A 25,085-nucleotide genomic window follows, 5' to 3' on the forward strand; every position below is an offset into this window, starting at 1 on the left:
TCCAAAGAGTGTCTTCTGTGGATTTCATAAGCAGTGTTTCAGTAACTAGATCTCACATTTTTGTTTTTATTATATTCAAAACATACTTATTTTCCTGCCTAGAGCCCCACAAACAAAATTTAACTTACTTTTATTATATTGAAGTATACTATACATTATATTGAGGGGGCAGCAGAAATATAAGTTCTCATAAAAGTTTGAAGATGTTTTTAAATGACTGAATGAATCAACCCTTTATGGATTTCAGTAATAAAGGACTGCACACATCTCCCAATCAGAAGTATTTGAAAAACAGCTTCGCCCAACAAAGTGTAATCAATGCAAAGACTGTATATCGAAAAGGACACACCAGTTTGTTAGTAAAGTTATATTAAGAGGTGCACTTTGGCAGTTTCTTGAAACTGGTAGTTCCAAAGGATTGATGAATATTATTGAGAAATACAACACGCTCATAATGTAGCACCATTGAAATCTTAAAGTAGGCAAAACCTAAACCGTGCCTTGCTTTCTAATTGATTCTTAAATAATGGCATTTACAAGATCAACCTCATCTAATATTCAGCAATACTTGAACCTAGAGACTGTTTAATTAGGTCAAAGTTCAAGTGAGCAGAAGGGTCATTTTTCTTATATATTTCTATATAATTTCACTTCTTTTTTGCCAGCAGAGGAATCGCCCCTAATCCTGGTCAGTAGAAAGAATACAGGTTTAAGGTAGATCTGCATTATTGTTACTTTTTAGGTTTGGAAGCCACTTCCATCTTTTGATATGCAGCCTATAAATCAATGCCACAATGTTTGGTGACTGCATTGTCCAGTTTATAGTTATGGACACCTTATAAAGTGTTTTCTGTGTGCACAAGAGCGCTCCAGGTGGAAACCAGCTGCTTGTTCCTTTCTTAAACATGTGGTTCAGTTGAAGCAAGTGGCTGATTAGTAGGTGATTCCCAAATAAGGCAAGATGAGCAAAAAACGAGATGACTCGTATAGATCAGTCTCAGAGCAATTTCCCTCAAATAACCCATTTCTCTCTTTCTGCTACTGGCAGGATCGGTGATAAGCTGACCAGACTGTGCTTCTCGCTCTGCTACACCTCCAATCATTAAATACCAGAGGAAGCTGTAATGGAATACTTCATAAAAATGTTGAAGTCTGTGTGCATGAAGTCTCTGAAAATTGCAGCGCTGATCTAGGATCACTAGTTGGGTTGCATTACTGCATTTCGCTGTAACTCGGGAGACAATCTGTGTGACGCCAAGATACTTAATGAAAATTGTCAGTTTTACTCACAGAATCAATAACTCCAGTTTTCACCTCGAGAATAACACATAATAGGATGCACTGTGAGTACATCAAGGCAATCTTTTCACAATCTCCCATTGCTGCAGCACTACTTTGCATGAATTACAGTAAAATCTAGGGTTATGCACGCAGATAGGCCCCAAGCTGTTAGCCTGTTTTTCTCAAAGGTTTCAGTGAAAGAAAAGGAGAGAGGCAGGAGGAGGGGGAGGAGGGGAAAGAGGAAGAGGGGAGGTAGAGAGGAAGTCCTGGGGGGGAGCCTTGCACTTGCTGCAAGACTATTTCTTTTTTAACTCATTCAAAATGGAAATAATAAAAAGTCATAATAGGAAGGAAAAGAACTTTGATCAAAATAGGGGGAAAAAAAGTTTAGCGAAACTTTATATTGTTCATTTTTTTAAAGTTTTAATTTGGCACATGGCACAATCAGCATGTATGCATCTGGTATACATAAATAAATATTAAATATTTTATACATAAATATACATATAGAGCTCCTACAAAGACACCTGGAGAGGTCTAGGCTTGGTATGTTTCAAATCACAACAGTACAAAGAAACTAATTGCGTTGGTGCTTTTCAGTCTAAAGAGAGTTTTAAATGTTTGTTGTTGTTTTTTTTTTTAAGTGGGAAATATATCTTCATAGAAGCCCTATACATATATGTATGTATGCCCATATTTATATATATATATTCAAAGAAATACAAGTGTGCACTGATGTAGGTTTATTCAGTGCAAACAGGCCACTGTCTGCTTTCGAAGAGGAACTCTTACAAAGTCAATGGAATCATGTCAGTTAGTTCAGTTGAATCTTTAGCTATTTTTTTTCTCTTACACATAAAATAATAGATTTATTTTGTAATCTTTAAGCAAAAAATTAGACATATATAACTTTAAAAATAACAAAAGTGCTATTTTGCAAAGACAGACACCCAGAGACGCAGCAGAAACACTACTGGTGGATGAACCGAAATCAACAACATGGGAAGGTACTCAGCACCCAACACCCCCCCCCCCCCCCCCCCCCCCCCCCCCCCACCCATAACCACACAATATAACCTACAAACAAAAAAAACAGGTGCACGGACACACACACTCACTCGCTCGCACACTTTCGTTCTCACACGCGCACACACCCGTTCTCGCTCTCTCGCAACTCTTGAGCTTGCAAGTTCCGACAATGTGTCTCTTCCTTTATCTCAGGCTCCTGACCGCGCTTGCACGCAAAGGAATGAGAAATCATGTTCACATGCACACAAACACACAGGTGCTCTAAGCAGCATGTGTACGTGCACACCTCGTGGAGATAATATCGGATAGCTTGAACAGATAAATTGGCTGTAAAAGATGCACTTTTTTCTTAACCAAACAATCACAGTAACATAGTATTTATCTCTGCCTTCTCATCTCTTGGCAAGAGCTGTCCCAGACAAATCATTTCTATATGAGCTAGAAAAAACAGAAAAGGAAAAAACACCATTTGGGTGGCTGTTGTGTTGATACGCAACAGAAAAAAAAAAGAATGAGTTGCCCAAAATGAATTTTAAAAATCTCTACATCTGCATATCCTCTAGATTCCCATCCTGGATTCAGTCTCTCATCTTTGAGTCTCATCTGTTTGCAACACACCCCACACGGAATAGTCTCGGGGAATAGAAATAATGACAAAAAAACCCAACAACAAGCTTTTTGTAAGGCATTGAAACGTAAAACAAAACAAAGAAGCAATTAAAAACATTTCGTGAATATCGACGTAGAGGCCATTGTTCTAGACGTGTCTCCCGCAGGAGGAAAAGGGATGGGAAATAAAAAGCACTACTCTTTGTTTTTTGTTTTTTTGTTATGAATTCAAGAAAAAAACTGTTGATATCTCCTCAGTCTGCTTAAAAAGGCTTTTAAAATGATTATTTTAGAAAAAAACACTGCAGAAAGACCCCGCAACCCCCCTTCTCTCCTGGTCGGGAGAAGGGAAGCAGTTTGATTTTGGCAGCTCTGCACAACTTGACATCCACGGAGAGCTCTCAGCAACTCTCCTCGTAGTAAAAGTCGAGTTAAATCTCCTCACGTTTTAATCTGACTGATGCCCTTCCCCTCCTCTCCCACCCCCCTCACGGCCCTCCCCTCCCTGTGATATTTATAAAACACAATCCTCTCCTCCATTCGTTCATCCGGACCGCTCCTCCTCTTCCACCCCTGCACCGCCGCCTCTTCCTCCCCTCCCCGTTTTTCGCCGGCTGCCCCTGGCCTCCTTAAAGCTATACGCGGGTGGTTGAGTGAGAGTGAGGCAGGCCGGTGGAGTTGAAGCCAGTTGTGAAGGTGTTGTAGGGGTGCAGGTTGGGCATGCCTACCAAGGAATTGGGGATCATGGTGATGGTGTTCGGGGTCATCAGGGGGATGTCGTCCGGAGAGCGCCGGAGTGTGAGCGTGTAGTCGGGCAGCGAGGCCAGGCGCAGTGCCCCCTCATTGCTGTTCCCAGCCTCACACTCATGGTGCGTCTGGTTCATCTGCAACGACATGATCTCCTCCTCCGGCGCGTGGTGGCCAATGTCGTTGGAGGTGGTCTGCCGCTGCGGGCTGGGCTGCCCGTGGCCGGAGTCCTGCCGCCGCTTGTCCTTGCGGTAGTAGAGGGCTGCGAAGGCCAGGACGTTGAGGAACAGCAGTGAGGCCCCAACAGCGATAGTGACACTGAGCTCTGTAGAATAATCCCGTGGGTTCTCTACAACCAGCGGCCCTGTCTCCTCATCATCGCCCCAGGAGTCTTTCTCCTCACTGTTGTAGGCCGGGGACATAGGTGGCCTCTTGGTGTTGAATGGCCAGTTTTTCCCATTGGGCCTTTTGGTGGACAGTGTGTTCTGCGTGGTCTCTGGGGGCGGCACTTTGGTGGTGGTGGAGGTGTAGTGGAACATATCATGGAGGTTGTACAAATGGGGCACTAGGTGTTTCCAGAAGGCCACTTTGGTGGCACGGTAGTGGTCGCGCACACGTGGCTTCAGGCCAATATGAAGGTAAAGCTGATCCTGGGGGTTGTATTTGGACCAGGCCACCTCTTCGAAGCGATTGGCCTTGGTGTGGATGAACTTGGTATCTTGGGGAACTGGTTTGTTGGGATCCCTGGAGACAAGAAAGAGAGACTGTTAAATGTGATTCTGAGAGTACATTAAATTATTCATGCTTTGACATTCATGTGGGATAGGAAACGTCCAAAAAAACTAAAAATACAAGCGTGTGATTCACAGCTCATATTTTGGCGTGAAAGGGGTTCAGCTAGTGGAGAATTCATTGATCTTGCTCAGTGAAATCCACAACAGCAAAAGCACAAACTCACATCGACCAGCCAAATCCTTCTGATGATATTGGATTCGCGTGTGCATGCTGTTGTGTGTGTATATATATATATATATATATATATGTATGCTTTCTTCTTAATGAAAGAGTTGAGAACAATTTCATGTTATTTTTTCCCCAAGTGTCTTTCTGCTTTTGGACACCTCTTTGAGCATAACGTGCCTGTCTCTCTAACTCCCCTCCCCTTCTCTTCTCTCTCCAGATGTTGTTCTTATTTCATTTCTAAGGCAGCCCACCTACAAAAAACCAGGGCAAAGGCTTTTAAAGTAAACACATATGAATAAGTCAGCAGGCTTTAGGGCTCGCGTCAGGAGGCATCTTGTTGTTGATAATCCAACGCTGGTGGAGCCCGTTCGCTAATTGCTTAGGGAAGGCGGCACAGTGTGCATTGGCATCCAATGTACTGATGTAAAGTGGACCATATTAATCAAGATACTAAAGGAACTGCTCAGCCCTGTGTGTGTATATATGTGTGTGCATGCATGGATATCAGGATGTTTGCATGCATGAGAGCGAATGGATCTTTATGAGACTGAGCATGACAGACAAAAAGGAAAGAGCTTCTTCTGGATGCAGTACCTCCTGTGATCTACAGAGTTCACTGTTCCACTTTTCGGTTTGCCTCAAATGACCAGCCATTTCAATTACAGTGAAGCTATTGATTTATTGAACGAATTAACATATAGCAATCTCCGACAATCACACAACTCTTTGTTACCGTACAATGTCAGAAATGGGAGTTCTGCAACCCAGAGTATTGCTTCTGGTACTGATGAAAGAATTGTCCTGTAGCCACGAAAACACAATAATTGATGTTGGAGCGGTGATGTTAAAACTTTCGCTGTTGCAAGGAGGCGAGGAGCAGTGCGACATTTCTCTAAATGTCATGAAATATCCCTTTGTGGATCTGACTGCAATGTCAGTGGCAAGCAAAGTTCAAATTTAGCCGGGGATTTAGGGATATAGTGGCTACAGTGTTGTGTTTTTTTTTCTGTTCTTTCTTTTTTTTGGCAGCGGCTGAAAAACCACCAAACATGGCTAAGAGAATTAACAGCCATGCCAGAAGAATTCAACCTCCATCCTCTCTCCTGTTCGTTTTTCTGCTGTCAATTTTTCTTTTTCAGGTCAGTGCTTCTGGGAGAGGTGAGAGAGAGAGATAGAGAAGGAGAACGAGGAAAAAAGACCGAGAGAGGTAGAGCAAATTGAGACGGCTGGAGCTGAATTCCTGGACCACGGCTGGTGTCAGCAGAGCGGCCCGTAAATAACCTCTTTTATTAGGCCCGTAATGATCCCCGATGAATATTGACAGGCAGACTATGATGACTTTGTAGCTGAATATCAGTAATTAAGTTTCAAAGGAGTGGGTGGTGGAGGTAAGGTCATATTGATCTCCCCGTGCGCAACATGCCAGAGAACAGGATGTCAATGGAGCCGCCTCAGACGTAGCTGTCTGCAGCCTGCGTGCTACATGAATTCTTGCAAGAGTGCACCAGTGTGCACACACCCATGCAAGCACAGGCTCTCGCCCTCTATCTCACACACGTGCACGCGCATCGACAAGAACGATGCAGATCAACGCTGCCGCAGTTAATGGGAATTCTTTATTTCCATAACACCATAAATGCTCTCTTTTCTGGAAGGTCAATTTGCTGAATGGTGATGGCACAAATATTGCAACCGTCCTCCGACAGATCTCACAAAACAATCAGCGTGTGCATGCGGGGAGTGCAAGGGAGTGGTGGTGCAGAGGAGTTAGAAAAGCTCTTTGGTGGCTGGCTGGCTGGTTCAGTGCAAGTGTAGATGAATAATTTAGGGAACACAAAGAAATCAATGTGGCATCTTTAGTTAATTTGATTTGCCGCATTAGAGAACAACTGGCTGCCTTATCTAATTACACACACATATGCTTGGTTAATTGTTGCAAAGTCAATAGTAAACAGGCTACATTCCTTTGAACAATTTCTACCACTGCTGCTCAACTTTGGGCTGCTGTGCGGCTTTGAAGTGCTGCCCTGAGCTGCAGAGTCACAGGGAGTGATCTGAACTCAAGCTTTACTAGTCAGTGTAGCGAGGGCAACTAGGTTACCCTGTTCGATTTGTATCAGTGGGTGCTGCTGTGCGCCGTTGTCAGATTGACTGTTTCTCGAGTGCTGTGCTGCTGTGCTCTCCATCTGTGGTAAAATAGTGCTGTAATCATTTGTTAAAGTCTCTACAGGTGCCAACCTGTCTGAACTGCATGCTCATCTTATAACAGGTCTACTGTAAAATCCAACACAATAGGCTTTAATATATACAGCAAGAATGAAGGTGCCACGTTTTGTTGGGAAGTGTTGTTTCTTTCTTTGTTTAGCATGTATGCGAGGACAAAATAGTATGATGCTTCAGTAGATACTGTGTTTAACACGTGAAGATAATAAAGACACTTTAAAGGAGTTCCAGTGTCTAATTTGGATGCTAATTAGAAGTTACGCCACAGTGTGAATTTTCATTGTCATTAAAAAAATGAAAACATATATTAAAAACAATTTTAACCTGTTCAAACACATCTGGCAAGCTGATATTAAATGGGAGGGTCTGTAGCTATTCATTTGAAGTGTCTGAATAACCTCAGATTAAAGCCAAATCTTGTGATCGCTGGCTCATTTCACTTTCAAACATCACATCAGTCTGGTGACAAAACTCTGCAAAGTGCACCGTTGTCCCGTCTCACCGCATGTGTTCAACTCTGTGGCGAATGCCTGGTTGTGACTTGCATGAAGAGCCCTGGCATAATGTGATGTTTGTGGTCCTGTTGGTGCTGTCAGAGCTCCCCTGCATTAGCTGATAGCCTGCTTCCTGTCAGACCTCCCACCTAATCTGGGGATGGCCACTGAAGCTGTGGCTGGACTCCCAGGCAGAGGAGAGGGATTATTACACCCATAAAAGCAGGCGTTTTAATGGCCTTTCAGATTTCCTCTGATGTGTTCATATGGCCTTCATCTCCTCGTCACAACCCCCCCGCCACCACCAATCTCAGTGACCTGCTGACCCCTGCTAACCTTGGCCTGTCAAGCGTATGTAAGTGTTCCCATGTGCTTTTATTTATGATTGATGGAGAATTTGGATTTCATCTCGCAACTGTCATGCATGCGCACGTCTGTGTGTGTGTGATTGTACTGTATTTGGGCCACATTATGGTACAATAACCTCTTGGACTGAACAAGTGAAGCACTTAAACACAAGACATGTCACATTTCACAAAGCTGTTCATGCTCTGTGGTGAGGACAATGGGCCTCTCCCGGCTGATATTAAAAGTGTTAAGCAGTTCTGCTATAAGAAGCCGTGCCACCTGGATGACAGACACGACTCTCGGCTCTACCTACACATGTGGCAGAATGGGACCGGAGCTCATTACTTATTCCGAGCTCTATCTGCAAGCGCTGATGTAAAAGGTAGATAAGGGGGGAGAATGAATATCATTTTCTTTCTTTTTTCATTCCCCGTGTACCTCCTTCCCCTTTTCATCCTGATGTAATTTGAAGCGCTTGAATGATCATAAACCTAGCCATCACCAAATCTGAAAAGACACGTTTAGGTGCCCTAAGGCGGAAGACAAGAATCTATTTTCACTGCACTCAAGGTCTCTGAATCCTGAGCTGAGTATAGCTTCTCAATTTATATATATATACCAAGGAGCATGCATTAATTTAACGGCACTGATGCTCATTTTGCTAAGCTGCAGATAAAAAAAAGCTTTCTTTGGTATTGTTGTCACTGTTGCATAACAAATTCATCCCCTGCAGTTGTTTATCTCCTTACCAGGTGACACAAAGTAAGGAACTAATTGTAATTTTCACTCCATGAGAAGGTTACCAGATCTTTTCCCCCTACGCTGTGTTTGAAATTTTGAAGAAATACACTCAGTCTCATTCTGTTTGTAGACTTTGTCTTGGTTCAGTGTATGGGATGGGGTGGAGGGGGGCATCCTCAGCGCTGAACAGGCAAATTATCAGGCTGTGCTCTTTTACCCTTCATGTGGTTGCACGCTGGGACATGGGGCTGAGTGATGCGAGGTTCATATTTAATGGCAGCCTTCGGTTCAGCAGGCTAAGTGATGCGGGGCGAGGCGCTGTGACTTTGGGGTGTGTAGAAGTGTTGGAGGACACAGCTCCGGGACCGCTCCCTGTTATAGATGCCATTGATTTGTTTGATTAGATGAGTGGCAGCGAAGAAAAACGCTTCTCCTGGCTCTCCCCAAAACTTTCCCTACTTTCACTTTGTCGTTTTTTTTGAACAATCGGGAGCTTTAAGCTACATCTGAAGTTCATTTTACATGAATACGTTTAAGAATATTATTCATGTTTTAACCTGACAACCACTTATTCGCAGACGCATACATGCAGATCTACTTCGTCTTCTCCTCCCCTGCAGCCCTCCTCTCATTACATTCACTGCACAGCATGGACACCGATCAATGGCATCCCGGCCCCTTAACAAGCCACACCACTTCCTTACCTTCTCTAATGCAAATCAGGATATTGGCTACAAATCTCCTATCAAGTGAGTGCCTATTTAATGGAGTAGGTAGGTTGCTGTTGGGGGCTGAGCTTTTCAACAAAGCCAAGCATTCAGTATACCCGGTGCAGGTTTAGTCGGTTGGACCTAACGAAGGAAACTGAAGAGAACCAGGGATAATCCAGACGAAGGACAAAGAGGGAGATCAGAGTTGAATGATGTAACTACTAGACAGCTGGGGTAAAAAAAAGAAAAAAAAGGCTGAAGCTTTGCGTGAATGAGGTCAGACAGGAGAAGCAGCTGATGTATGTGTGTTGTTAATCCTACAGAAGAGGAGTGTTCGATTGACAAGTAGGAGGAAAACAAAAGAAAAATCAACCAGCAGTGTTGTAAATCACAGTGCTGGCTGTAACACTGCACCACAGACACAGTGTAGTTACTTCTGTCTACATTTGTTTAGTTGGCAGCCTTTGTCACCAAACCAATCAATAGTGCATATTTTAGCTCACGTTGTGATCGTAATACACGTCTGTATAGAATAATGAGAGAGAGAGTGAGGGAGGAATGGCGGATCTGCGGAGGAGAATTTAAAAAAAAAAACCCAACACGTGACAGCGCTCTGCTCTCTAACTACCTATACCCAGCACTGCATGTGGCAGAGCTCAGACACAGAACTGGGGAAATGAGCACAAGCCAGCAGGATAAAAACAAGTATGAAGATGGACCAACATATTTCTAGCACTAATGAAATATAATGATTGATCTTTTCCGGGCCTTTCATCATCCTGTCTTTTTCTGAAGACTTCTGCCAGCGTTTCTTTCTTTCTTTTTTTTGTGTAAAGTTGTGTCGCTGCTGTCCTCGCATCAGTTGCTGTAGACTTGTGCACGAAAAAAAATGAAAACCAAAGTTTTGACAAAACAGTTCAGATGAAGTTGTTGTGGCAATAAAGCCCAGGCCAATTTTTGCTTGTCAATAGTAAAACAAATGTTGCAGCCAGAAAAAAATAACTCAGAGCTGAGCAAATCCCTGTGCTTCGGAAACATCTCTAACTCTTGGGAAAGAACAGCCCCATAGTGTAAACGCGCACTCTCGCTCTGGCTCTCACAATCACACCCGCACACATGTGCGCACACACACTAAGAAGATTTGACAGTGTGCACTCTGTATGCTTTTATGCTTCACTGACGCTGATGGAGGAAAAAAAAAAGGGCATGGGAAGGGATTTGCCCTGTAAAGATGACACAAGAGAACCAGGGACAGGAAGAGCTTTGGGGGGAATGCTGCTATGATACCCACTGTTGACATGCAGCCCAAGTGTTTCGACATCGTGTCACACATGTTCCTACAGCCGATTTAGAGACAGGGGCAGGAAGTGCAATCTGGGTCAGTTCATTATGAACATCTGGAAGGGGAGTGAGAGCTACTCTGTAGATACAGGCGAGATGGCTGTTGGACGAGCCACGAAGGCGAAGCCAATTCAACTGGGTCTTAATTAAAAATACGTCCTCCTGAGCCAGATTGCGTTGGGTGGTGTTAGAAGAGAGTGATATCCCCTCACGTGGTCTAAATGAGAGGGATGAACTTCAGAATCTGTGGGAAATATCTTAAATCCTCCACTGCCCCCCCTTGAAGAGTTTATGGTAGATTCCTTTACATAGGCCCGGGTAAAATTACCCTTTAAAGCAGCACGGTAAGTTTTTATTCTGCTGGCATCTAATCCTGGGCTCTTTACCATCTGAGTGCCTAATTGTGGTTTGCCTGTAATCTCCCTATCTGGAGACAGGCCAAGGCAACACACCACAGGACAGACACCCATAACGTGGTGAACACAGATCTAGAACCGGTTTATCCTCTCGCTGCTCTGCCCCTAATCTCAATCAATCAGTGACATGGAAATCTACAAAACTGACATGGGGTCAGTTGTAAAGTGCAGTTTGCTTTTTCTACTCTTGGCGCATGCCAGGGTGAAGGCTAGGTTAGGGTTACAGCAGTGTTGAGTCTGACTGGATATAGGCATGACAGACATGCTGTCATCCTTCATCAGAATTAATTTCGGTGACATCACAAGATCCAAGATCAGAGACATAAGCACCATGCATTGTTAACTCGAGACCTCAAACTTCTGTTTGTCATTTAGATTAAACACATTGTCTCCTCTCATGAGACCAGATCACTTTCTTGAAATGACAAGTAAAAAAAAAAATAAAATCAATCTGCGCGCATCTACAAATGCAGCTTTGTACGTGTTGACACAAAATGGCTGCCAGGCAGAGGAGACAGCTGTCCGGGCATCACTGATGGACTTCAGTGCTTTCCTCGAGGAGCCAAAACAGCCGACATCAGTCCATCTGCACTAGTCAGCCATTAGCAGCTCAAGGTCCTATCAGCCAGACGATTGGATGTAAATGCCACCTGATTGGACGGCAGATGACATAGAGACAGATAAAAAACAGAACAAGATTTCAGATGGCATCCCATTCAGGATGGGATCAATACCCCTCTAGGAACAGGGATTGTCAAATTAAATTTAAGTTGTTAGAAATGATTACTAGTAGTCATACAAAATGGTCCAGTTTTGTGATGGGTGGAGGGGAAATTGAGCATAGTGGGGAGCAAGAGACAATCAGGGCACGAGTGATCGACTGGGTCCAAGCTTAGGGAATCAATACCGCTGAGGGCAAGAGTTTGATATGCCTCCCTGATAAGTCTTTGTGTCTTTTGGGCCCTGGTATAATAGAGCATAGATAGTATTTCCAGCCAAACACGCACACACGCAGCCACAGTACACACACATACGGACGCAAGTATACAGAAGGGCAAGCAGCCATGGACCCAAACAGGCAGCCAAGCACGAATAGCACAGCACACATTCTGCAGGAACATTTAATCTTCCTCGCATTCAATATGTCTCAGGTTTTCAGACTGAGACCCAGGAAGTCCGGGCAAAAAATACCTCAGAAAAAATGTCTCTCTTGAAAAATGCCTTTTCTGTCCTATACAATCTATTGTAGAGCTTCCTTTCTCCTGCAGCTCATTTTCTGCAGCACAGAAGTGCTGTTAATAGGACTGAAATAGGATTTCTTTTAAATCTGTAACCTTCTATTAATAACTTAGCAAGTTCATAATTGCATGAGCACTAGTTTAACCAATGTAAAAGTACAGTTGTTAGAAAACACAAACCAGGGGGAATGTGGAGAAGCACTGTGGAGGAAACAGAACACGAACACCTGCCTGATCTGAGATCAGAGATTAGTATGTTCAGTCTACCCACTGTTAAATGAACTTCTGCATTCGTAGCTATCTGTTCATGTTCCTTATGGTTTCTTACCACTGCACAACTACTACAGCATGCTGCCGGTGAGTTTATGCTCTTAAGACTGTCTAGTGGAGTGGTAAAAAATAAGCTACAGGAGGAAGAGTGAGCACAAGAAAACCACACATAAACTATCAACAGCATCCATGCATGTGGCCATCGCTCCATCGGTTCACCCGGAAAATCTTACTGAGCTGGCCTTAAGTTGAGATAACACTCTGTAACCCTGGGGGTAAAACCTCTGTCATCAATTTTAGAGAGTAAAGCTTCAGGTAAAAATGTAAGTTAGTGTATACCAGGACTGCAACATATTTTTTATTATTTACTAATATATTTGTACGATTTAAATGTCCTGCTTTATCCAGCAAACAGTCACAGCAATACAAAAGAAAACACATTCACGTCTTGATCCAGCAAGTGTTTTGCATTGTTTTCTTACAAAAAAAGGCTTAACGATTAAAATAACTGAAAATAACTAAAACAACAGCTAATTTATTAAATGACTGATCCTTTTATCTTTACAGTGTGCTTTTGCTGAGCAGAAAATGAGCAAACAGGAAATTGACTGCTTGTGCACATAGGCATACATCAATATCAAGCTGCTACCCAGCACCATTATGAATACGTTTATAATTTAAAGTCAGTGGTAGCTTCCCTCTGATGGAAAATAAAAAAGTACTCACCCAGTCTTGGCAAAGTTGGTCCAGTAGGTCATGACCACAGCACTCAGCATGACATCGTTCTTGGAGAAGTTACAGGGGAAAAGGTCAGTGGGACCAATCATAGGAATTCCAAAAACATAGGGCACCTCATCGCCATGGGCGGCATCAGACCAGGCGGGCTTCATCAAGCTCTGGCAGTGATGGTAGAAGGCGTAGAAGTAGGTGGGCGAGCCATAGCGAGCGTGGAGATCAGCCGTAACCACCGACGGCTCGACCCACTGGTGGTCGGTAAATAAAGCCACCAGCGTTTTTCGTCTGGTCTCGGGATTGTCCCTGTCTGCCCAGTCTGTGTACATGAACTTAATGGTTTCCCTAAGTGTGTCCTTGCCTTCCGGGTACCCGTAAAGACTGTCCACAAAATCAGACACAGAAAAATCAAAGTCATTTCCAGATACGCCGTCCTCTGAATCTACCACGTTCTCCACAAACCGAAGCCCTTCACCCTGGTTGACCCCCAGCATGATATCATAGTTGAGAAACTCTCCTTGCTCCATTAGGATCTCAGGGTCGTCGGGAATAACATCACCATCAATTACAGGTCCAAAGGCCACGTGGTACCTTGCAGGCTGTATGTCCTGCTCCACCAGCTCCCTGGAGCTCTTCTTCCTCAGACAGTCCACCATGTCTGATGTGTCCAGCACATTACAGCCCACCTTCTCTGCCAGGAGACGCGTATACTTGACCGGCTGATAGTTCACTGCCCAGCTGGAGAGGGCTGACCCGCTCTGAATGATGGCTCTGTGGAACAGACCTGCACAAGGACACAAGAAGAGACAAGATGATGTTTAGTGTCGTTATTCTGAAGGATAATTCAGTTATGTGCTATACTACATGATAGCAGTTAATTTTGTTGCTGCCATGATCAAAAGGGGGCTGTCTGCTACACAGTTGATAAGAATAACAAAGGCCAGACAGAAAAAGTCCTTGTTGCCATGCAGAACAATAATGGAATCATTGCCGTGATAATGAATGTGCAGATGGCCTGGTCTCGCCGACAGCTCGCAGACATGGGAAAGAATCAGCGCTCTGTCTGTCATCCTCTCTTCCCCTATCCATCTCTACGTGCCCTCTCGGAAAATGAATCAAAGCTGGCAAACAAGTCTATACCGTAAAATATATTAACGCCTTCCCTCATGCACATGCACCACAGTTTGATTTCAGAATATATGAACCCTGTTGCCCAAACCCTCCTTGTGATAACGTTCTTTTCAAGGTAGCTTAAACTGGGTGAAGCAATTACACAGACACTTTTTATGCTCATTATATATGCATAGCACCTCTGCATCAGTTATATGTCAGTTTTTTCCACATAGGAAAATTGTAGTCTTTCACATTTTTTTCCATGTGTAAGACCACTAAATTCTACACTAGTGGGTGGGTGGGTGGATTTCTATAAATAATAATAATAAAAAAACCCGACTCCCTCTCACTGCATTTGCAGAAGTAGCTGCAAATTTTTAAACTGGCACTAGAACGCACTGCGGTGGCAAGCAATGAAAGAAGACCAGACTGCACAGAAAAACCCAAGGTCTCGCCTGCTTGTGCGCTGCAGAAATAGACACATGTTGAAACAAGAGTCAACAGATCACGCATTATACGAATCTACATGGAAGTTTGTTTCTTGTGTGTGGGCTTTGAAAGGGGGGTGGAGGTGGTTCAGAAATCAAGGCGAACGCATTTACAGTCTCACGGGGAGCTCTTGCAAATTAAATTACATTTTAGCTGCACTGATGTATGAAGGAAATCTGAAATGACTGTTCATCACAAGGAACAAATCCAAAATAACAAACATAATTTCCTTAGAAATAATTGGAAAATTTGAGAAGAGTGAAGGTAAAACGACATGCACCCCCCTCCACACACACACACACACACACACCCAGTGTCAGTTAGGCCTCCCTCATATCACCGGCAGCACCCTGCAATACCGTCCTCGACAGCACCACTCATCTGCACTCCAGATATGGTTTTCGAAAATCACAAGTGCTATTTTACTGATCTCAGAGAAAATCAGAGGCAAAGCTCCTACCACTTGACCATGCCGCTTTATTGCTCATGGCGCTATCATTGCCGGAGTCAAGGAATTCCAGTGAACTCATGATATTGAAAGCCACAGCAGAAGAAATACTCCTGAAATGGCATGCATTAAAAAAATGTCATTAGACATCCCACACTGAAGCCAAAAAGACTAGCAGAGAAACATACAGGCACGCAGACTCAGTTTGTGATTTTTCAGCGTCAGTGTGGGTGGCTGTGCTGAAATCTTTGTGTTTATGAGGTAAACAGCAGACTTAAGTGCCAGATATATCACTTTGGTAGTCTTAATCAGAGGCGGCAGGGGGTTTATTTCTTCTTGGCGAAGACGGAGTGTTTATTTACAGAGCTATTTACATTTATTTGTTCTCAAGTAGTAAGTAGAATTAATGTGTCTGGGTGAGTGAACTGTAAAGCGTTTCTGTTGTGAGTCTGTTCACTAGTATATGATGCATTTATTGTTTATTTCAAGAGCTGATCTATTCTATTTTTCTACATGTCTGAATATAAGTTTTTGACTTAATCCCCCATGCCACACTGTCATTTTTGATGTCTTTGTGTTTCTGTCTACGTGGATAAGACCTTCCGCCTTCAGTGGCGCTGGCCTCACAGTGCCCCTTGAACTGCGCTGTGGTTGTGCATCTCCGCAGGACGGTGGCCCGTGCTGTGTCCCACGGAGCGGAAGCAGATGTCGAGGGCTTCGCCCACTTGAAAGCATTAGAGGGGCAGTCGCAAGATGAAAGATGGCCGCTTGGAGGCTGAGAGAGGGTAGGGGGTGGGCTGGGGCTTAATCCTGCCATCCCTCCCTCCTCTTCTTCCTCCTCCTCCCCTCTCCACCCGCCTTCCCCTCCCCTCACTCTTTAGTGGTATTGCCTCTCTTCACATCTCAACTCTGATTGCGCTGTGCAAATAGAGCCAGTCATGGTGCAGGAAGTCTGTCCTGAATCCCAATGCCGCCAGCCATACCACAGCCACTTTTTGAATGTCTTTGATCAGAAGTTGCTGTAGGAAAATGTTTGCCAGCGCACAGGTTCCTGTGATTGCCAAGGCGATTTGACAGACATACGTATATCAAATCCGTTTGCAGTAATTGGAGAGAGCTGCTTGAGTGTACCTTGGCTGGGTCCCATGTCCAGATACACCCCAACCAACCAACAGATGGCCAGCTGCTGAGGAAGCTACAGCCAGGTTGACACTCCTGGATTTATCTCCTGCTTTGGTTGATGAAAAGAAGGACGTATGAATAAGGTTTTACTATTGTTTGTCAGGAAACATATAAATCCAGCACTCAAGAGCTGTCACTGGGCCGATAAATATGTATTAGAGCTGTGTGTGATGAGCCCCACCGTGGTCAGAAGCTCACTGGGGAAGGTCAGAGAGAGAGGAGAGAAGTGCACAGGCTTTATCACCCACTGAGGGAATCCACTAATTATCCACACTGGGACGAGGAAGTCTGCGCATGTGAGAGCACACTTGTGCGCTCGCATGTGTGTGTACGTGCATCCACGCATTTTTTTGCCGACTTTGATTGATAAAGCAAAGAGATGGGCCTGTCGATGGATAGAGCAACCGCTGACAGGCATCATCGTGATGGGAATTAACCATTTGTGACACCGTTTTGTCTCTAGTATCTACCCTGACACCTGCGGAGGGAGTGATTCCTTACGCGCCATCCGGGTGAATTAAACAGAAAGTGCACGGACGCACGGGCGACATTAATATCCACCAAGTTTTATTTTGTAAAAGCAACAGATAGCCTGATTATTATCTGCCTGTGTTTGACATGCGAGGACCCGACACCCAAACTGTGAGCAGATCCATCAAACTATAGCATTGCTGGCAGATTGAGGTCACGCTGAATTATGACTGGAGCTCCAAGGTAATCACTCATTGGGCCCCTGCTAAAATGCTGTTGCGTCGCCCCGCAGCCGCCTCTGCGCTGTGGTTTTCTGACCTCGACCGCGTTGCCCCCCCCCACACTTCATCCTCGCTAGACTCCCGTTAAACAGGAGTGCGGTTCAGGCCCTGTATTGGTGGAGTGGCTTGTGGAGATAATTCACTGATGATAGGAAAGAAAGAGCTTGACCTTGGGGCTAATGATGACCATCGCATCGGTTGGAGAGCCACACACACTAAAACACACCCACAGGCTCAGACAAGTTTAAACCTTGTTTTGACAATACCAATATGGATAACGTGCTGATACTAATGAGTAAATCCTGCATCAGTGGAGAGAGAGGAGCATGACGTGGTTGTACTTTGGATCACTGTGATGTATTATGCGGCAGCTACGGGCATGTGTGAGAGTTCAGTCTGTGTTAATGGACAAGGATGCTATGCTGGTGCCAGTTAGTGCGATAAATGACTGTACTCTGTAATCTGGAACAGCTGGCAAAATGCACTCAAGCGTCAGTGGTGAGTTTCATCAGTCTGCGGCGCCGTGATGTTTTTAATGGCAAAATCCATCCCACAGAACCGCTCCAAATGCCATCCGCACAAACAACAAGGAAAAGGAAAAAACAAAGAACACCTTTGTAAGTTTGGACCGGCTAGGTCTCTTTTTATAGGTCAGCGATTCATTTTTCCTTCCAATATTCCTACACGACTTTCAAAGCTATTATGGACAAAAATATGCAAGGCAGCAAAATGTTATCAAAACTCTTCTCCAGCACATAAAAGCCATCGCAGGGGAGAAATAACGTAGCCACGGGGACATGTATTTCTCTCTCCTTTTTCTCCTCGCTCACAACTTGCTTTTTTTTTTGCTTGCTTCAATCCATCCCCTTCTCTGGTTTTCCTCCCTCTCTGTTGCATTCACGCAGTCTCCTTTTCTGAGGGACCACGCTGAGTCCCTCCCTGCTGATTATTAGACATAAGCTTGCGTTCAGCGGAGCTTGAATCCTCTGAGCCATCTTACCTCCACCATCTCATCACTGTAAGCAAATCTCCACAGACCCGTGGACTTTGCAGAGCCCCCCCCTCTGTTGAAAACATTTCTCTCCGTCTACAGCCAAACTAGGCTAGCACAGTAGTTGGACACAGTAAGTGTTGTTCTGCCTCTCTTGCTGCGTTTCACTCAGTCGGTGCTGTGTTATCTTCTTCCAGGAATCCACAGTGTTAGTGTCTTTTTTTTCTTTTTTAATAAACTACGGGAATAAATGAAGTGAACTTAATGCAAATAATCCCATGTGAAATATTTAAAGCCAGGTGGGAGACCAATACTCATAAAATTTGTCAATTTATGTATCCTTGGCCGGTTGCAGTTAAAGCTGTCGTCTCCATGGCTACAGCTTACAGGCAGCATCCACTTAAACACAAGTGCCTCTGGTCTGATCATGCATTAGTCCATGGGTAATTTCACATCGGTATGGCAGCCCCGAAACAACACCTACATTGTTTTTTCTGTTCCATTAAAATTTCCACCCAACACTGAACTTGTCAACTTCAAAATGATGCTGACAGAATCTACATCAGAGCAAAATGACTTTTAGGACAGCAGCGTCTTTGAAAATACTTTCTGCATTCCCTTAGGCTGCAAGGACATTGTTTAAAGGGACAGTTCAGCCCAAACTGAATGTCCATATTTTTCCTTTGGCATGTAGTGCTGCTTTAGTCATCTAGATTGTTTGGCGTGACAAAAAAAGCAGAGAACAACTTTGAAAGTTTGGACTGGCTAAGTCTCATTTTACAGTATAGGTCAGTGATTCATTTTTCTTCCAGTGCTCTACTTTGGGTGGCTGAGTCTCAGGACGTACGGTAGGGCATTGGGAGGTCGGTGGTTCAATCCCTAGCTGCTCCAGTCTGCATGCCAAAGTATCTCTGAGCAAGATATTGAACTCCTGTTGCTCTAAGTGCATTCATTGCGGTGTGAATGTTAGATTTAAAGCACTCAGACGTGGAAAAACGTGTTTGTGAATGAGACACGTTGAGTGCTCGAGTAGAAAAGTGGCATATACGAAACATTTACATGACTTTAAAAGCTGTCACGGACAAGGTGGATCTATCCATCTAGATTGTTTGGGGTGAGGCGGCCTTAGTCTTAGACTCTTTGGTAAGAAAACACGGTCAAACCACCAACAAATACATTTGAAAGCTTCTCTTTCTAGATGTCATGATGCGGTCAGTCAAAAAATTCCACAAGCCTTGTTGTGAGCATGTATCCATGAATCATTCCTTTCCTATTTCCTACCAAGACACACCTCCTCACCCATTTACTGTGGAAAGGGAGGCACAGAAGTCCCGTCAATGAGAGACTTGTGCTCATGACAGTGAGACATGATGTAAACATTAATGGCTTCACCTCCAGGCTGAGCTGCAGTACCTAGGTCCACACTTCCTGTGACTGCTGGATGGAGACTGGTGTAAAGAACATAACTCTTGCATTAAAAAAATGCACCAAGGTTTGTGGAATTTAAAACAAATAATCGTGTCATCATTTATGTAAAGGATGTTTTTTAAAACATGTGTTTGGTGCTGTGTTTTTCCAGGGCAATCTCTCCGAGTACTCTGGCTTCCTCCCACAATCCAAAGTAGTGTTAGGTTAATTGGTGATTCTAATTTGCCTGTAGGTGTGAATGTGAGTGCAAATGGTTTTCTGTCTCTTTGTGTTAGCCCTGCGACAGACTGGAGATCTGTTCAGGGAGTACTCCACCTCTCACCCTATGATAGCTGGCTCCAGCCCCCTGTGACCTGGATAAGGGTAAGCAGAAGAGAATGGATGGACAAAAAGGAAAGTTCTATCTAGCTACTTCATTTTTAAGAGAAATCTATAGAGCCAAAACTGGGCAACCAACACCAAATACAATCTAGATATATAAATACTATTACAGATCAGAAGAAAAATGTGCATTTTTGATTATTTTTTATCAGGGTGAACTATTTCTTTAAATAACAGTGGCATCTAGGCAGTGGGTGAGTGAACATTCATCAAGTAAGACTGTTATTTGTAGTACCTGCTTGCTTAAACATTAAAAATGAAAAAAGACATAAAATAGCCCACTTATGATTGATTGCAAGAACAATTTATTTAGCTTCAGAGCTACAACTGTTACTGGTACCTACAGTAGCTTCAATTCTTTTTCCCTTTAAACTAGATTTACTCTGAACCTGTTTCATAACAGATGATCCAACAGGATAGCTGCCAAAGAAAATGTATCGTCCTCCCAGAAACTGACAGTTTTTCTTTTTTTTTTGCTACCGATTATAATACAAAAGTATAGTGTTACCTAATTTGTAGCAAACTTTAGCCTGCCTTAAATCCCAGGTGGCCTTGTAGCAATATTTAAGTGAAGAGCAGGCTTTAACACAGGAGGACTGCCCTCTGTCCATGTTCCATCATGCCTATAAAGAGACAGTGGCTGAGGGGCCAGTGTTTTCATCTATCAGTGTGAGACATGCTTCATGCCAGCCCTATATAATGTTGTTTGAAGCTGTTGGTCTTCTCCTCCAGCCTCTGTAGAGACTGCCTGCTTGCCTGCAGGCTGTGGCTTAGGCCAGATAAAGAGTTTGATCCATGAGGGTGGATGGATGGAAGAGGGAGGGAATGGGGAAGCAGAACAGAGGAGGGAGGGGGGGGAGTAGAGAGAAGAGGAAGGCTGGGCAAAGATGAAGGTATTAGTGAAGGAGAGGCGAGGAAATGTGAAACAGCATGAGGCAAAGCGGGAGGAGGTGAAAGAAAGAAAGGAAAGGAGGGTAAAAATGACCCCGCTGACAGGCTGTACCTAGGTTTAAGGATCGATGTGCATCTGAGCCCAGCGAGTGTGATATCTCCTACTAATCACGACACGACATCCACTGGTCAATACCTCACACTCCAGGCCTCATCATCACACACGCTGACCTCCCCCCGTCCGCACGCACAGCACAACAGGGCCACGGCTCCTCCTTGAACTCATCAATCTGGCTGCTAATCACATGGCGTGCACGCCACACCTGAGTCAAATAGTATTTGTGGACTAATTCTCAGAATTTAATTTAGCCGAGGATCGGTGTGGGCGGAGTTTACTACATCAGGACATTCCAGATTAGTGTGCGTTGTCATTCAGAATAAAGCAGATTACTCTGCATACATCTTTGTGATTGTCTGAACTTTTTGCTGCTTCTGCGCTGCACTGCCCGATGTGACAAATTGGATCTGACATTTTCAGCAGGATGACGCTGCCATTTACTCGAGCATCATACGTGATCCAGTTATGACGTCCACTCACAGAGCAAGAAATACAAATACAAAGGTACCCGCATCACTTACTACACTTACTACTGGATGATAACAGCATTTGTAACACTTAAACGAAGGTTAGAAGAGCTTTAAAGCTCTCTACCGTGGTTGCTAGAAGCCAGAAAAGCACGTGGAAACGTGTTTGATGGATGAAAAAAAAAATCAAAGGGTGCATACAGGCTTGTTTTTTTTAGATCTAGGATTCACTATGCAAGAAATAGAATATGTATAAAACATGAATGGAGACCTTTCTATGCGACACAGAGAGATTCAGTTTAGAAAGGAGGCGATCATTCCACAGTTTTTATTATATGACTTTATGCATACTTAAACAATCTGCCCTTTTCATGCACTTGCTCGTTCAGCTGCTTCCTGTTTGGATGCTACCTGTGCATTCTCAGCACTGCTCACCTACAGTATGCATGCATACACATCGAACTGATTTCATTACTTCTTTCCCCTCTCAGACACTCTGCTACACCGAGAGAGACAGAGAGCCGGCGCTGTGATTTTTTTTCCCATTTGCACTCATGCATGTGTCACTAATGCTGCAGCCTCTGAAAAGCAGAGAAAGCTATCTCTCTGTCCTTCTAATGCTAGCTCGCTTTGTGCTGTGGCTTTTTTTAGGCGATTTTTCGCCACGCTCACTCCTCACTGCTGCAGTGCTAAGATTGGCCTGATAGCTGTGTACACACAACAACGTGCACTGTCAGCGAGCCTTGACAAGGCGTCGATGTGGAAATGTGAAGAATAATGAGTTATTACAGGGTTATCTGTGTGTATCTCCATGTCATGACTGTGTAAGCGGCTCTGCTAATCTCATTAGATGAGACAAGTTGTTAAAGATGTTTTCTGATTTCCTCTCTCTTCTCTCCTACTGCTTCCACAAATAGATTTCAGATCAGTGTGCTGAGAGGAAATGATTAGTGCTTTTAGCTCCCACGGAAACCGGTTTTTCACGAGAGAATTGTGCAAGTGGCTGCTGCGTAGCGCCAGTAAAAAACATCTGACTCCTGTTGTTTCTAAATATATGCACCATATTTTACACCCCATCTGCATTGTATAGCAGCCCCAAAGCTTGGTTCATTTTTATATATGCAGCCAGCAGTGACAGCTGGAAACAAAGAGAGCACTGACTTCAAGGAAGCTAGGCTCCATAAGTACAAATCAGATGTAAAATATGTCTAGCATGGGTGGGTCAAAGATATAAGTCACACACAAATACGACAATTCAGCCATGAAATGTGAAAGGATGGGAAGCTTCTATTCTTGGCGACATCTTGCCAATGACAGCCAGATGGGACGGCTGAAACTCATTTTTGGGCCAAGGAAAGCCACGGAGAGGGCGCAGTTGCATTTGTGACAGACAAATTATCACAAGGGGTGTACAACCCCCTTGGGGGAGGCAGAGAAGTAAAGGAAGAGTGACAGGGAGAGAGAAAGAGAGCCCCGGTCAAAGTCTTACGAAAAAAAAAAAAAATTAGCTGTGAGCTGTAGGGGTATGGGAGGTGAAACTGAGATGGATACGCACAACCCAGCTAAAAGCAGCTGGTGGGTGGAAGCTTACTGTGCCTTTTCACAGACTTCCAAAACAGCAGATTGCTTGCCTGCAAGCCTTTGAGTCTTGTTTCGAATAGACGACGTCCCTGATCTGATTGTAGCTTACAAACAATGTGTGTGGCGTTCATGCGCACAAAGCTGATGGCCAAGCATGCACATGTGCGTCCTCAAACCATCATTTGTCTCTCCAGGGAAGTCCAATCCTACTCCAGCTTACGTAGAAAATACCTAAAGGCGATGTTTATTATATATACACTATGCAAACCACCCACATAAAGACTAATGCACACACACACACACACACGGGCACATTCAACAATTCAGGAAACTCATTAAAAACTGCATGCGGACCACCTCGTAGGCAGCAACCTTTTTTCTCTGACCAAGAACATCAACAACTCTTTTAATCTAAAACAGCATTAATGAACCAGAACCAGAGGACACACTAGAAAAAAAATACTCCCCTGGATGTGCTGTAATTCCTGCTCCACTCTCGAAATTATAGTGCTCTTCCTATTAGAAAGACTCCCTCCATTACAGATGCCTTTAAGGGTCAGTGCTCACACCAGCAGCAGAATCTGAGCTGATTAACTATTGTACCATGCATGAACGTGCCAGGGCGGGCACGGGTTCCAACAGGGTAAACATATTCTTCTAGCTGTGCCTATGTCACTCTGTGTTCCTCTCTCGCAACGTCTGACACCACTGTTCCCTGCTCTGCCCGTCGTGCCAGCAGCCCTGCAGCCAGAAGCCACAAAAGCTTTGTTTAATTCAAGGCGGCACTCCATGCAAACAGCGGCCAAATATGGGAGGGATATGCGTCTCCTTCTCCTCAACCTCATTCTTGTGCACACATTAAAGATAGAGAGCGACGCTGAGTCTGGGATGGGACCTGATCTCAGCACCTGAATGTGGAATTACCTGCTTTGAAGAGGGCAGCTGGGTTTGTTCACACAGACACACACTGGCCATGTGTGCCCATCAGTAGCCTGCCTACTGTGTGCAGTGAAGAGATAGCAACAGTGTGACAACAACCTATCCCTGGAGAGCACTATGCCTGCCTTCCCTGCCTCATGCTTCATACTGTAAATTCCCATTGAGTCAATTACCGTGGCAGACTCTTTAGCCACCACGGCCACTTACTGTAAGTGGACGTTGAGACAATTGGGTTATGACATGTTCTGCTGTAAAAATGGTTTGGAAAAGTTCCATCGGCAGCAGCGGCTCCCAGAAAAATCTACTCAAACAAATCAAGTCAACTGGAAATCCCAACAATTAAGAGCTATTTGTGCAGCCTATCTGAACTCAGCAACCAGCGACTGAGCATCGATCCGCTGCAAAACTAATCTCGATCAATCCATTCAAATGTTTTTATTTTGATTAGAAAAATACACAGAGTTGCTGAGATGTTGACTTTAGTAATAGAGATTAAAAATGTGTTGACCAAAGTCTTCATCAATCTGAAACGCCTTGTTTTTTTTTCACCGCCTCTCTCTGAGAAAAAAAACGTGCTGACTACACATTTATCAGCCGTCCAAACTAAAAAAATATCTCGCAGCTAGACAAACAGACCGACGTATGGATGAACCGAGCCGCCGACATCTATTCTCATTGTGTCACAGACAAAGAACAGAGGACGGGGAAGAAGAGGGAGGTCATGGGAGGATAACAGGAGGATAGGGGTGTGTGTGAGTGTGTGTGGGGGGGGTGATAAGACTCTTAAAGTTCCTCAGTGTGTGCTACTGTCCCCGGAGAGTATTCAAGGCAAGGCAGAGGCTCTCTGCATTGGAAATGGCACTCAGCATGCAAACTGTGACTTTGCATTCATTGTGAGGAAGACACAAGCATCTTAATGTATCGGGTGACTCATGCAACCATTTCATCTCGAATACGCGCTTGCTCCAAAAGCTCGGATAAGAAGGCTTTGAAATGATTGCAGAGTGTGATTTGGAAAATGTAATTTCTCAGCAGTTTGAGATCGCAACATACCTGAGATTTCCGACTGAAACGGCTTTCCTACTAATGCAGATTTGTCAAAACCAGTGCTTGAACTATTTGATTTTTTTACTGAAGTTATAAAAAACCTTAAATACGTTTGT

The 25,085-nt window shown here is 44.1% G+C and overlaps 1 protein-coding gene across 4 annotated transcripts in view; it reads right to left on the reverse strand.

The window, feature by feature from the left end:
• Window positions 1–3,041: 3,041 nt before the first annotated feature.
• Window positions 3,042–25,085, reverse strand: part of nlgn3a (neuroligin 3a) — a 128,637-nt gene continuing 106,593 nt past the window's right edge. For 3 of the 4 annotated variants that reach the window (XM_019367757.2, XM_019367751.2, XM_025897395.1), the window contains 2 exons: window positions 13,137–13,926; window positions 3,042–4,410 (listed from right to left, as the gene is read on the reverse strand). In XM_019367757.2, the coding sequence (XP_019223302.1) occupies window positions 3,555–4,410; window positions 13,137–13,926 (1,646 nt within the window). In that variant the 3' untranslated portion in view covers window positions 3,042–3,554. The remainder of the gene's footprint in view (window positions 4,411–13,136; window positions 13,927–25,085) is intronic. The other variant, XM_019367761.2, reaches the window with a different exon arrangement.

Source organism: Oreochromis niloticus, linkage group LG2 (assembly GCF_001858045.2).
Source record: "Oreochromis niloticus isolate F11D_XX linkage group LG2, O_niloticus_UMD_NMBU, whole genome shotgun sequence".
In the NCBI taxonomy this organism is placed as follows: Eukaryota; Metazoa; Chordata; class Actinopteri; order Cichliformes; family Cichlidae; genus Oreochromis; species Oreochromis niloticus.